We start from the raw sequence: 14,167 nt of genomic DNA, 5'->3' as shown, positions 1-14,167 counted from the left end.
ATCATGAGTGTTTTCACACAATGTTATCTGTGAAGAGCTAGGAGTTGTTTTTGTTTTTGGGTATTGGGGATTGAACCCAGTGGCACTTTACCACAGAGCCACATCCCTAGCCCTTTTTATTTTTTATTTTGAGACAGGATCTTGCTAAGTTGCTTGGGGCCTCACTAAGTTGCAGAGGCTGGCTTTGAACTCGAGATCCTGCCTCAGCCTCTCCAGCCACTAGGGTTACAGTCATGTGCCACCATGCCCAGCAAGAACTAGTTTTAATGATTACATCGTGTTCAGTCTCATGGATGTACCGTGACACACACAGGCAATTCTCTGTGGGATGTGTAAGATGAATCCCAAACAGTTCTGCTGCAAACATCATCTTTCTCTTTAGTTCATGACTACGCATTTGTAACGTCCCTACCCCTAAATCTAACACCTTGGGCAATACCAGCTCATGGTTAATCCAAGTTTCTGTAGGTTCTCGTTCCTGTTTCTAACCACTGTCCAAGCATCTTAGGGCTTTAAGACACTCTCCTGACCTGAGCCTGTTGGTCCCAATCTTGAATTCCAGAGCTATGCTGGGAATCTATTCCACTTAGTCTGATTGCCCTGGAAGTGGGTTGCGGTGGGGTCAACAACCAGTCTGCTGCTCTGGAATTTCTTGGGGATATCAAGTTTCCGACAGGCCTAGCCTTATCCAAGTGATCCCTTGTGGGAACTGTTGTGCCAGACCTGAACCCCTTCAAGATCCCTGGGTTACCTCCATGGAGAGAGGAGACAGCTTGAGGATAGGACCCAATATCAGGAAAGCCCAGGTCTGGAATAGGACCTTTGGGAAGTGTAGGTCTGAGGCCTTGCCCTCCAGGCCAGGGAACCAATAGACTGGCCTGGTGGAGTCCCCAGAAGAGATGCACCAGGCCAGGCATGGTGGCGCACACCTCTAATCCCAGCAACTCAGGATCGTGAGAGGATCTCAAGTTCAAGGCCAGCTTGGTTAACTTAGGGAGACCCTGTTTCAAAATTTTAAAAGGGCTGAGAATGTAGCTCAGTGATAGAGCATCCCTGGGTTTAGTCTCAAAAAAAAAAAAAGAGAGAGAGAGAGAGAGAAGCAGCAGACAGGGGGAATGCAGGGAGCTCTCCCGGCCTGGCAGCCTGTGGCAGTGCTGAGTCATGCTGACAGCTGTGGCTGGCTGCCCGCCTCCTGTCTCTCCCTGCTTTCTCTGCCTTTGCCCTGCAGCAAGGAGACTGGAGACCTGGATGGCTGAGCTTGCAGCCAGGTCAATGGCCTTTCCCTGAAGCAGCAGAAGGGCAGTTGTGTCCCTATGATCCCAGTCAGGCACCAGCTTCATTCCCTAGGGCCACACTCTGGGCAGGTAAGGGGGATCCCCAAGTCCTGCTGCTCCTGTCCAATGTCCTAACACAGCCAGGAGGAGACAGTCTATCTAGGCTGCTGACAGATTGGAATCCCGGCTCAGCTACTTATCACAGCGTGGTCTTCATACAAGTCCCTTGGCCGTTCTGAGCCCGTTTCCTTGTCCACGTGTTGTGGGAGTAACAAATGAACTTACCTGGAGAGGGTTACTTGGCACAGAGCCTGTCACCGACCCTGTTCCTGAGTGCCATAGGCCACTCTGTGAAGGGAGGTAGTTACTCTTTCTATGCCTGTTGCTGCTACCCCTCACATCTCTGGGGCTGGGGTCAGAGTCTCTGAGTTGATCCCCTGCCTCTACCCTCTCCTGCACCCCAAGAAAGTTCTATTTTCTGGGTGTTCTCCCTGAGTTTAGTGCTCTTTTGCCATGTCACACTGCCTTGAAAAGGGCTCACTTGCCCATGCCCCTGGGTGGAGAAAGGACCAGGCCCAGCTCCAGTCTTAGGGCTCAGGAGAGCCCACTCCGTAGGCACCTGTCCCCATGCTGATGCTCGGCTGTGCTCATTTTTCTGCCAGGCCTCTTGCCTCAGGTGCTCCCTGGCCTATATCATGGTCTCCCCAGCCCAGTTCCTTCTAGCAGGAGCAGAGCTAGTTTCCAAGGTTCCCCTTTCTTGCTGGTCCACCCAGAAAGTCCGAGGGACACCTCCAATACCCATTGCCGTGGATAGCTTAGCCCCTCCTGCCCAATGTAGGTAGTTTACCCACTCACCTGGTCTCTCTCATTTTCCTCTTGCTCTAACACTCCCCATTCTTCTGATTCTTATTGGCCAAGTCCTTGTTGTTATTTATTTATTTTTAAGCATTGCTAGGAATTGAACCCAGGGTCTTGCACATGCTCTACCACTGAGCTGCATTCCCAGACCCCCTGTCATCTTAGAGCAGCTAGTCCTTTTAGGGACAGGCAGCAGGGATCTGGTGACCCACTGCCCCTTCCATGCTGTGTATTCTGTGTGTCATGTGTGACTACACCTCTGCCCAGGAAGCAGGCTTCTTGGGCGGCTGGGGCTGGGAGCCTGACAGGCCCAGAGGAGAGGAACCAGCCCCTCACCTGCCTGCCCTCTGTCCACAGCTACCGAGTCTACTGCATGCTGGGAGATGGGGAGCTGTCTGAGGGCTCCGTGTGGGAGGCCATGGCCTTCGCCAGCATTTACAAGCTGGACAACCTCGTCGCCATTCTTGACATCAACCGCCTGGGCCAGAGCGACCCTGCCCCACTCCAGCACCAGGTGGACATCTACCAGAAGCGTTGTGAGGCCTTTGGGTACGTATGAGGCTGTGACCTGAGAGTAAGCACATCATGGAATGTCATCCGGGATAGAAGCTTTGCAGAGACAGGAGCTAAAGCTGAGAGGTTAGCCCTACCTGAAGGTCTCCCGTCTCTAGCGTCTTGGCTTACAATTCCAAACTCTGAACATTTGAACTTAGTAACTTGAGGCCACCACTGTGGATTTGTGGGCTGAGGCTCAGTCTTAAACGGATTTCTGTGTGTGATCGTGTGGCATGATAGTTCTCAGAGCTTCTTAGGTAGCCTCACTTGTTCTTGGAGGAGATGGGAGAAGGGTCCTGGATGTGAAAAGGGGTCACTCAGTGGGGCTGAAGGACAGTAGCTACAGAGGGGATGTACATCAGTTCAGTGACCACCTTCTGTGCTCCACTCCAGCCAACCCAGGGAGGAGGAATAGGGTCCTTCTCCTAATGAAACCAGACAGAGGGTCTCTAGACTTCTTTCTCATTTGGTCCTTAAATGACTATGAATTCAGTCAGGGAGGTCCATCTGGGTAGGTATCAGCCAGAGGGACTTTGACCTTGATGCCTCTATCTCAGCTCCAAATATAAGCTGCTCTACAATGGGGCTCTAAAAGACCCTGACCCCCAGACTTCTTATTGGTGAGGAGGCTGTGAAGGGGAGGACCCTGGGCAGGGAGTGAGTGGGTGGGTTGATCTGGGCAGGGCCTTTAGGGCCTCAGGTCAGGCCTCCAAGGGTGCCCTTTGTAGTCAAGTCCCTGCCTGTGATTGCACCAAACTGACAGGAACTTGGAGCCTGCCTTGTAGTAATAATTGCTAACAGACTCGGGGCTGTCATTTCTGAAGACTGACCTTATAAAAGGAGAGGATGAAGGGAGGGAAGATTCTGTTGACAGATTAGGAAATAGCTACAAGGTGCCTCAGGGCCTCCCCAAGGTCACATTAGTCTGGGGACTATAACTCTGGCAGTGCCCCCTTGGGCTTGTGTCCATAACCTTGTGGCTCTGAAGCCAGATTCCTTAAGTCTTGGCTCCATCACAGATTTGCTTTGTGACCTTGGGCAAGTTACTCCACCTTCAGCGTCTCCATTGTCTCCATTGACTTGTTTGTGAAATGAGGGCAACAGGAGTTGGTGGCCCATGGTATTGTGAACAAGAATGGGTTTCATGCTCAAAGTGCTCAGGACAGTGCATAGAGTGAGCTCTCGGCCCGAGCTCACCACTATCATTATTACTATTAATATGCCCAAAAGAGTCCAAGAAAAGAAACCAGGTGCAGTGGTTTGGGATGCTAAGTTGGGAGGATTGCAAATTTGAGGCTAGCCTCATCAACTTACTGACAGCCTGTCTCAATAAAAAGGGCTGAAGAGACCCTGTCCCAAAATAAAATATTTTCAAAAGGGCTGGGGATATGGCCAGTGGTTAAGCGCCCCTGGTACCAAATAATAATAATAATAAATAATAATAATAATAATAATAATAGTGTACAATATTAAATATTTTAAACATTCAGTATCTGTGAGTTATAAATGTGTCCTCCAAATAAAAACTGACTCCAAAATTCATTAGGAATCTAGTAGCAGGCTGTTTCCTCTCTGATAGACTATCTGCTTGACACCTTTGTGGGTGTTACTTCCATCTTACTAAATAAATCCTTTATGCTTTTCTTTTTAAAAATATAAGTAAACAAATCAATAAATGGAGGGGGGGGGGAAATAATCTAGTAGCAGACAGATTCTAAACCTAGTACTATCCCCAAAAGAGCCCTCAGTGGGAAATGAGCATATCAGGAATGAGACAATACATGATCCAAGCTTTGAATTACTTAGGAAGAGGAGGGAAATCTGTTCAAAGGCAAACAAAAGGAAGTAAAATCACGTGAAAATGAAGGAAACAGGAGCTTCCCAGCTCATGTTGCGGATATGGGCAGGGTGCAGGCCAGCCCTGGGAAGCCAGGCCACACCGTTCCCTGGGGGTTCTTCAGGGCACTCTGGCACCTGGCTATCCCTCACCCTCTTCACCTCTGTCTTCAGCTGGCACGCCATCATTGTGGATGGACACAGCGTGGAGGAACTGTGCAAGGCCTTCGGCCAGGCCAAGCACCAACCCACAGCCATCATCGCCAAGACCTTCAAGGGCCGTGGGATCACAGGTCTGTGTGGGAGCATGTGGGTGCGCTTACTTGGCACAGGGTCCCCATGGCTGACTGGTGGTGGTCATTAAAAAATGTAGTTCTTAGGGCTGGAGCTCAGAGCAGAGGCTTGCCTAGCATGTGTGAAACACTGGGTTCAATCCTCAGCACCAAATAAAAATAAACAAAATAAAGGCATTCTGTTTATCTACAGCTACAAAAAAAAGAAAGAAAAAGTGCAGTTCTTGCCTGGCACAGTGGCGCACACCTGTAATCCCAGCAGCTCAGGAGGCTGAGACTGGAGGATCATGCGTACAAAGCCAGCCTCAGCAAAAGTAAAGTGCTAAGGAACTTAGTGAGACCCTGTCTCTAAATAAAAAAAATAAAAATAGGGCTGGGGATGTGCCTCAGTGGTTAAGTATCCCTGAGTTAAATCCCCAGTACCAAGAAAAAAAAAAAAATGCAGTTCTTAGGCTGAGGGTAGCTCAGTGGTAGAATATCTTGCCTAGCACCCTCTAGGCCCTGGGTTTGATTCCCTAGAATCATATACAAAAAAAAAAAAAACTTAATATATAGGTTTTTTTTTTTTTTTAAGCTAGTTACAGTGACACATACCTGTAATCCTAGCTACTCAAGAGGCTAAGGCAGGAGGGGTTCAAGTTCAAGGCTAGCGTCAACAATTTAGCAACACCCTATCTCAAAATGAAAATTGCCAAGGGTGCAGCTCAGTGGTGGAATGATTGCTTAACTTGTACATGACCCTGGTTTTGGTCCCCAGCAACACTAAACAACAAAAAAGGGTGGTCAGGTACAGAGGCAATCTATAGTACTTATGAGGGCCTGATTCTAGGCCCTGAGTTGGCATTTCTGCCACATGCCCCTGGCTACCTACCTACCTACCTACCTGCCTGCCTGGGACCGCACCTCTCCTTACCTGCCTTCCATGAATTAGAGGCGTTTAGGACACTCTAAGAGATAGTACTAGGAGCCCTCTAGGAGGGCATGGACATCCTGGTGAGGACTTTAGGATATTATCATGGCCTCAGTGCAGCTGCCTGGCATTGAGCTTGCAGGTGTTAAAACCAGGTAGCATCTGGAATCCTCAAAGCTGCTTAGGGGCTCCTGGTAGTCTGTGGAGCTGCTGGGTATTGCCTGAAAAGATTAATCTGCTCACAGCTGGGCATTCTGGCACATACCTATAATCCCAGTGGCTCTGGAGGCTGAGGCAAGAGGATCTCAACTTCAGAGCCAGCCTCAACAAAAGTGAGGCACTAAGCAACTCAGCAGACCCTGTCTCTGAATAAAATACAAAATAGGGCTGGGGATATGGCTCAGTGGTCAAGTGCCCCTGAGTTTAATCCCGGTACCAAAAATAAAAGATTGGTCTGCCCTTGGCTCTGTCCAGGCTATGGTGGCATCTGAGTGACCTCAAGAGAGGGCCATTCAGCCTCACTGGTCCCCACACAAGGCTCTTACAGACCCCACTGAGCTATTTATAGTTGTATGGGATGATCTTAGCAGTACTCACTCTGTTCTGGCCTTCATCTTCCCCTTCTCATGGCTAGGGTCCTTCCCAGCCCACCAACTGAGTGTGATTTCTATAGCAGAATCATCTCTGTGCATGCATGTGGGGAGGCAGGGTAGAGGGTAGGGCGGGGGGCACCATGGCAAAGGGTATGGGCTACATGCTAAGCCACATATATTTCCTCTCTTCCTGCTCAGCTGAGCACCCAGAGAGCCAGTATTCACTGAGTGAATAGTGAGAACAGGAGTCCTGTTCTCCAAAACCCTCCTTTTCTGATCCCTGTGCTGCCCTCTGCTTGTTTGTGATGACACCTTTCCTGGCCCTCGGGAGCTTCTGTCTTACCTGTCCCTCTGTCCTCCTGTGTTGTACCTGTAGGGGTAGAAGATAAGGAGTCATGGCACGGAAAGCCCCTCCCCAAAAACATGGCTGATCAGGTCATCCAGGAAATCTTCAGCCAGATCCAGAGCAAAAAGAAGATCATGGCGACTCCCCCACAGGAGGATGCCCCCTCGGTGGACATCACCAACATCCGCATGCCCACCCCACCCAGCTACAAAGTTGGGGACAAGGTACTTGCTTGGATCTTGCTTTTCTGGACTCAGTGGGTTTGGGACAGTTCTGGTTCTCTTCCTTCCCAAGACTGAGACCAAGATGTACCTTCTGGAGGACTGGGAAATTGAGGAGAGGGATCATGTATGGTGAGGAGGACATCCTGAGTGAGATATCCTCATGCTCCTGTCATGCTTCTCTCATGGGGATAGCTCTGGAATTATTTATATGCAGAGGCACAGAGAGGGCAAGAGGCTTGCCATAGTCACATAGTAAGCTACTGGGAGAAATGAGATAGTAGCCCAGGACTCCTGAGTCTTTGCATCCCTGGCTCATGAGGACCCATAGGCCTGAGCTGAGGACTTCTACGTGGCTTGGCAAAGGTTAGGCAGAGTTCTTCTGCTCCTAGGCCTCCCCCTGAGTGAACTTTTTGTATTTTTATGAAAAGTGGAATAAGTCACATGGGATGGGGAAGTGAGATTGTCTGGACATTTCTTTTTTTGCAATTCATATGGCTCCCGAGGGTTGGGAACAGGGGCCTCCAGGAACTCCCAGAACACTTCATCTTAGTTGTTAACAACCTCACAGGAGTTCACAGTTTCCAGGTGAACTTGTGTTGTTGGTTCCCTGTATCTGTCCCTATTTTTAGCCTCTCCCCTAAAAGCTTTAGGAGCCCCCTAGAAGGAGACGGGGCTCAGGCCACAGCCCTGCACATGCCTGGCAGTCAGTATAAGAACCTTCTGCCTCACTCTCTTCCCCACAGATAGCCACCCGCAAGGCCTATGGGCAGGCTCTGGCCAAGCTGGGCCATGCCAGCGACCGCATCATTGCCCTGGATGGGGACACCAAGAATTCTACCTTCTCGGAGTTCTTCAAAAAGGAGCACCCCGACCGCTTCATTGAGTGCTACATTGCTGAACAGAACATGGTGGGTGCTGCCATGGGCTGAGGGGCACGGGTCCAGCCACAGTGGTAGGTCCAAGGTCGGTGCGGGGGGGGGGGGGGGGGCAGGGGCAGGGTGGCAACCCTCCTCCTGCCATGAGCAGCCACACTGACCGTGCCAGGTGCCTATTTTGGGCCAGCCCAAGAACAGGTAGGACCCCACATCAATCTTTGACTCTGATTAGCTGCAGTTCAGGGTAGTTATGCACCTATTAAAGAGGTGTGCAAATGTAGATGTGCATTTGTAGGCCAGGTAGGGTGGTGAGTGGGACTTGGGGTGAAGGAGCTTCTAGGAGAGGGCAGGACAACCAGGAGGCTGACAGAGCCCCTGGTAAGCCCAAGGTCCTGGTGGCTGCCACCCTGAAGGATGCAGGCACGTGCCCCATTGCAGAGCAGTCCCTTGTCAAGGACTGAAGTTGTGAAATAGGAGCACTGTTCTGTCTGGTTTCTCAAAATCACCCTTCCTCCTGGCACAGGAGCCCAGCCTAGCTTGCAGACCCCTAGGGACAGGGAACTTCCTCTCTCTGGAAGCCAGTCACCTCTCCAAAGTTCTTTCTCCAATAGAAACTAAAGTTGTCTGTATGGCCTCCAGTCTATACTGGAGGGGGCTGTGATATCCCTCTGAGCTGGGAAGTTTTAGAGCCCTAGGGGAAGCAGCTGGTTTGGAACTCATAACTGTACTCTGTGCTTCTAGGTGAGCGGTGAGGGTCCTGGAGCCTCAGTGGGCAGGAGGAGTTGGGAGGACTGGCCTCTGCAGAAGTCTCCTAGCTAGCCAAGGAGATGGGAGGGGTAACATTCAGAAGCCTGGGAAAAAGGGATGATTTATGTATAAGCTTTAGCCTTCTTGGTGAGAGGGTTTGCTTATTGCTAGGAGAAAAAAAAGTTCTAGAGGAAAATCATTTTAAGAGAACTTTCAAAATTATTTATTTTAAGTGGAAAGAGTTTGGTATGGGTGTACAGAAATCACTTGCATGGGGTTGACAGATACTAGGATTACAGAATCCTCTGCTCCCCAAAAGGTGGCCTCAAGAGGGGTCCTAGACTCCCTGGCTACCCTCTGTCTGCCTCTTCAGGGCTGACCTGCCCTACCTGCCCCCAGGTGAGCATTGCAGTGGGCTGTGCTACACGCAACAGGACAGTGCCCTTCTGTAGCACTTTCGCGGCCTTCTTCACGCGGGCCTTCGACCAAATTCGTATGGCAGCCATCTCCGAGAGCAACATTAACCTCTGTGGTTCCCACTGTGGTGTGTCCATTGGTGAGTTTAGCTAAGATGCTTATACCTGTAACTCCCTTGATTTTGGACCAGGAGGTATGGGAGGGATTGGTTGGGCCAGGATTCCAGGGTAGGGGAATCCATTGATGGGGAATCTTACTTTAAGTTTACTCTTTCCCATACCCCAGGGGAAGACGGGCCCTCTCAGATGGCCCTGGAAGATCTGGCCATGTTTCGGTCCATCCCCTCCTGTACTGTCTTTTACCCAAGTGATGGGGTTGCAACGGAGAAGGCAGTGGAATTAGCAGCTAATACAAAGGTTGGTTGCGTGGCTGTTCTTTCTAATACAGGCAGCTAGCTCTTCCTTAGGACAGAAGAAGAGGCCAGCACAGAGGCACAGAGCTGATTACTTGCTGCCCCAGAGCATTACTTCCTGCCCCTGGGGTTTATGTGGCTTAAGTTAGACCAGGAAAAATAAAATAGACACCACTATTACTGCCCCATGGGGTAATCAACCACCACACTCTCCCACAGTGAGGGATCCTAGCAACCTCTGCCAGTTTGGCAGTGGATACCTATTTGCCTTCCTTGAGTTGGATTCTGCAAGACAGGAAAAGAATGAGCTGAGTCCCATGGTCAAGGTCAAGAGCTGCCCTGGTAGAGTGCTGAGTGGTTCTTCTGCCTTAGGGCAGGGGGCCTACCCAGTGCATCCCCGCCCCCAGTGGCCCCACCCAAGGCCAGTGCCCCTCTAGAAAGTAGTTTCCCGACCAAGGATGGCAACATTGTCAGAGTGTCTAGGGAGGTGCTGGCTGCAGAGGGCGCTCAAGGCCCTTTTTTTGCTACATTAACCAGGATGCAGAGGCTGACAGACACCCCTATGGGGCCAACTGGCTGACAGAGATTTGCACAGAAGAAAGGTCAATCTCTCTAGAAAGACAACACTTTCTGAGGTCAGAGGTGCTCTGTCCTGAATTCCTCACTTTATCTTTTTGATCCTAGGGCATCTGCTTCATCCGGACCAGCCGCCCGGAAAATGCCATCATCTATAACAACAACGAGGATTTCCAAGTTGGACAAGCCAAGGTCAATGTCTCTCATGCCCCAGGAGACCCCATAGAGTGAACCCAAACTCTCCTTGCTGCCACTCCCACCTCCCAGCCCCTGAGCCTCACCAGCCCTCTATGTCACCCCCAGGTGGTCCTGAAGAGCAAGGATGACCACGTGACGGTGATTGGGGCTGGAGTGACCCTGCATGAGGCCTTGGCTGCTGCTGAGCTGCTGAAGAAAGGTGAGAAGAAAGGGACCTGAGAAGTGAGAGATCTAGCACTGGATGCAAATGAGGTCTTGGATGGGAGAGAAGCTCATCTCTTAAATGATGATAGTAACTAAAGCCACCCTTTGAGCACTTACTCCATCCATGCCCAGTATGATCCTCAATCCCAGGCTACAGTGGTCACAGTTCCTAACCCCATGGCCCCAGCATGGTGATCAGGTCAGAGGCCCCGGAGCCTGCCCATGGGGCTGCAAATCACAGTTCAAACGGCCACTAATAAGTTCCTTGCCATTACTGTGCCTCAGGTTCCCCATTTATAAAATGGAGATGCTAGTACTTTCCTCATAGGACTGTCCTGAGGATTGAGTCAGTGTAGCTTGGTATTATCATTATTATTAGCAGGCAGATGTTAACTAGTGATGCTCTTTCTTCCTGCAGTAGAATCCCAAAACAGATGTCATGTTTCAGCCATGCTGAGCTTTGTGGGCATGGCATCCTTAGTAAGGTGACCTAGAGTGAGTAGGAATTCATCAGCAAAGAGGGAAGCACATAAGGTGCAGGCAGGAGTGGCGTGTGCAGAGCCTGGAGGAGCTGGAGGGAGGCTGGAGCAGGGAAGGGCAGGAAGAAGGTGGGGCTGGAGAACCAGGCTGGGGTCCCGGTGGCAGGCTTTCAGCAGGGCATAGCAGGTTTGGATCTTTCCTTCTGAGAATGCCATTCTGCTGGGTTCTCATCTGACCCTCTGACACCCTCCTGCCTGTGGCTTCAGATCTGCTGCCGCCCCTCCCCCCACCCCACCATCACCCCATAATTTTTTTTTTAATATTTATTTTTTAGTTGTAGGTGGACACACAAATATCTATGTTTCATTTTTATAGGGTGCTGAGGATTGAACCCAGTGCCTCAATGTGCTAGGCAAGTGCTCTACCATTGAGCCACAACCCCAACCCCATAAATTTTTGCCTTAGATCAGATACCTGGGGCCTTCCATCTGGCTTATGCTTTGTTGTTCTCTTTCTTTCTTTCTTTTTTCTTTTTTGGAACTAAGTTGCTGAGGCTGGCCTTTCTACCACGCGGCCTGCGCAGTGGTTTCATTAATGAGGTTCTAGGCATAAAGTTAGTTAGACGAGATCGAAATAAAAACACAAGACTCAATTACCTTAATTCTATTGCTAGGTCCGAGACGGCTCCCCTCTCTGGTTCGCTCCTCTAGCCGCCCAGGAGGGCAGCAAGGATTACTCAGGGCTAGCAGGAGAGAGAGAGCGAGCACGCCGGGGAGTAGCCTTTTATTAGGGAACCAGAGATTCAGGGGAGAATTCCATCCAATGAAGGTTGAGGGGGGGCTGCACTCCAAGGTCAGGGTCAGCGATTGGGTCCCCGGGGTCAGTGGTCAGGCACACCCCCACACGGATGGGCTCTCTCATCAGGAGAGGGACGGGAAAAACTTCGACATTTGCCAAAGTGCCTCAGACCCTCAACGGGAGGCACCCGATCACGTGTGAGAATGGCTTCCCACAGGCCTTTTTTTTTTTTTTTTTTTTTTTTTTTAGAGGAGAGAGAGAGAGAGAATTTTTAATATTTATTTTTTAGTTCTCGGCGGACACAACATCTTTGTTGGTATGTGGTGCTGAGGATCGAACCCGGGTCGCACGCATACAAGGCGAGCGCGCTACCGCTCGAGCCACATCCCCAGCCCCTCCCACAGGCCTTGACTTGCAATCCTCCTGCCTCAGCCTCCCAAGTCCCTGGGTTTACAGGTGTGCACCTGGTTCCCCTTTTATTTTCAAAAACATCACAGGGCCGGGTGCAGTGATGCGCGCCTATAATCCCAGTGGCTTTGGAGGCTGAGGCAGGAGGATCAGGAGTTCAAGACAGCCCAGCCTTAGCAACTTAGCGAGGCCCTAAGCAACTCAGCAAGACCCTGTCTCTAAATAAAATATTTTAAAAGGGCTGGAGATGTGGTTCTGTGGTTAGGCATTCCTGGGTTCAATCCTGGTACCAAAACCAAAAAACATCATGAGAGGGACCAGGAAGGCCATTTGGGGCCCACATATTCTACTCTGTGTTCAGAGACACTCCCCAAGCCACACAACTGGATGAGATCCCCAGAAAGATTTGGCAAGCATGAACTTGGGAATAAGAGGACAATTGGGGCTGAGCTCATAGCTCTGTGACAACCCTTAGGGTGTCCCCATCCAGGGCGTCATCCAAGGCCCACTAAGGGGCAGAACCACAGTGTCCAGCTCTTCTCTCCTTCTTTTCTCACAGAGAAGATCAACATCCGGGTGCTGGACCCTTTCACCATCAAGCCCTTGGACAGAAAACTCATTCTTGACAGTGCCCGAGCTACCAAAGGCAGGATCCTCACAGTGGAGGATCACTACTATGAAGGTAATTGGGGCTGCACTAGACAGGTCAGAGGAAGCAGGGGGAGGCCCAGAGCCAGAGAATCCAAGAGCTAGACATGACCTTGAATTCCTTCAGGGACACCGTCCACCTTTTCCACACTTAGCAATGAGGTTGGAATCCTTGCCAGCTTCCTGAGTGGCAGGGGCTCTTGGAGCTGTGCCAGCAACTATGAGTTAGCCGGGTTCCTAAACCAAGCCTGAGGCCTATTAAAAGGCTGGATCCCAGCTGCTCTGAGGGACAGCTCTGGATTTTCTGGGCCGCAGCTGCCTTCCCCGGGCTCAGATAAAAAAAGGTAAGGCTGTTGTACAGAATCAAACAGGGAAAGCAATGCTGAATTTGTCTTTTATGAAAGGTCCTTCACAAAACAACCTCTCCAAGTACACACTGCCCGCTCCTCTGAGAGGCTCCAGGCCTTAGACTCAGGACAAGTGCTGATGTTAGTCTCTACTGATGATGGCTGCCTGGAGGGGGGTGTTAAGAGAAACATTTCAGAGGCCACTGTTGGGCTTATTTTAAAAATCATGCTGTGACTGATGAGTGATGTCTGCTCTGCTAGGGGAGGAGAACCATCTCTGCTCTCCTTGGCTTAGGGAATAAACTCAAACTGGTGAAGGGCTGAGGCCCACCCTCTGCTCATCCTGAGCCCTCAGCATCTGATTCACCTTTTTTTTTTTCCCCCCCAGGTGGCATAGGTGAGGCAGTGTCTACTGCAGTAGTGGGAGAGCCTGGAGTCACTGTCACCCGCCTGGCTGTTGCCCAAGTACCAAGAAGCGGAAAGCCAGCTGAGCTGCTGAAGATGTTTGGCATTGACAAGGATGCCATTGCACAAGCTGTGAGGAGCCTTGTCACCAAGGCCTAGGGAGGGTCTGAAGTGCCGGGTGGGGGTTCTATGCATTCCTGAAAGATTCTAGCGAAGGTGCTAAAAAAAAAAATGTACTGAGAAGAAAGGTAAATATATGTTTTGAGAAAAATGATTCAGCTTGGATTTTTTTTCCCCTGTAATGTGGATGCAGATAGTGTGGGTTCTGGAGGAAGAAGGGTAGGGGGAGAGCTAGGGAAGCTGGCAGCCTTGGCTCTGGCCTAGGACCTGGGTGTTCCAAGGAAGGACCTTCCCTGGGTCCAGACTTTGTCTTCAACACTAGAACTGCTGCTACCTCCCAAGCACAGCCAGCTGACACCCAGCTGCAGCCTGTCTATAGCCAGGCTGGAACCCGACTCCCTCTCATCCCCAGCCAGCTGGCCCTCAGGGAGGCTGGACAGCTGCTTCACAGTCTGGAAGCTGTCTAGGACCCTCAGCCTCCCAAAACCCTGCCAATGTCTCCTGGGGTAGAAAGTTCATTTCCTCATTGTTCCCACTCCTTATATCCTCCTAACCAGACTGAGAAGCAGAGGGGGAAATAAGGCAGCCCCCATCCTGGGGAAGAAAGCAACCCTCAGGTTGGCATCAGCTGTGGGTAGCAGGA

General features: G+C 50.7%; 1 protein-coding gene across 2 annotated transcripts in view; it reads left to right on the top strand.

Annotated features, from left to right (window-relative positions):
• Positions 1–13,650, top strand: part of Tkt (transketolase) — a 28,683-nt gene extending 15,033 nt beyond the window's left edge. For both annotated transcript variants that reach the window (XM_026388597.2, XM_026388598.2), the window contains 10 exons: positions 2,490–2,681; positions 4,698–4,816; positions 6,696–6,889; positions 7,633–7,797; positions 8,911–9,067; positions 9,214–9,344; positions 10,025–10,108; positions 10,220–10,313; positions 12,564–12,686; positions 13,388–13,650. In XM_026388597.2, coding sequence (XP_026244382.1) covers positions 2,490–2,681; positions 4,698–4,816; positions 6,696–6,889; positions 7,633–7,797; positions 8,911–9,067; positions 9,214–9,344; positions 10,025–10,108; positions 10,220–10,313; positions 12,564–12,686; positions 13,388–13,563 — 1,435 coding nt within the window. In that variant the 3' untranslated portion in view covers positions 13,564–13,650. The remainder of the gene's footprint in view (positions 1–2,489; positions 2,682–4,697; positions 4,817–6,695; positions 6,890–7,632; positions 7,798–8,910; positions 9,068–9,213; positions 9,345–10,024; positions 10,109–10,219; positions 10,314–12,563; positions 12,687–13,387) is intronic.
• The last annotated feature ends 517 nt before the right edge of the window (positions 13,651–14,167 follow it).

The sequence above is a fragment of the Urocitellus parryii genome, chromosome 3 (genome assembly GCF_045843805.1).
Source record: "Urocitellus parryii isolate mUroPar1 chromosome 3, mUroPar1.hap1, whole genome shotgun sequence".
NCBI classification, from domain to species: domain Eukaryota; kingdom Metazoa; phylum Chordata; class Mammalia; order Rodentia; family Sciuridae; genus Urocitellus; species Urocitellus parryii.
Note: the sequence above shows the minus strand (reverse complement) of the source record. Positions and strands in the feature narration are given on the sequence as shown.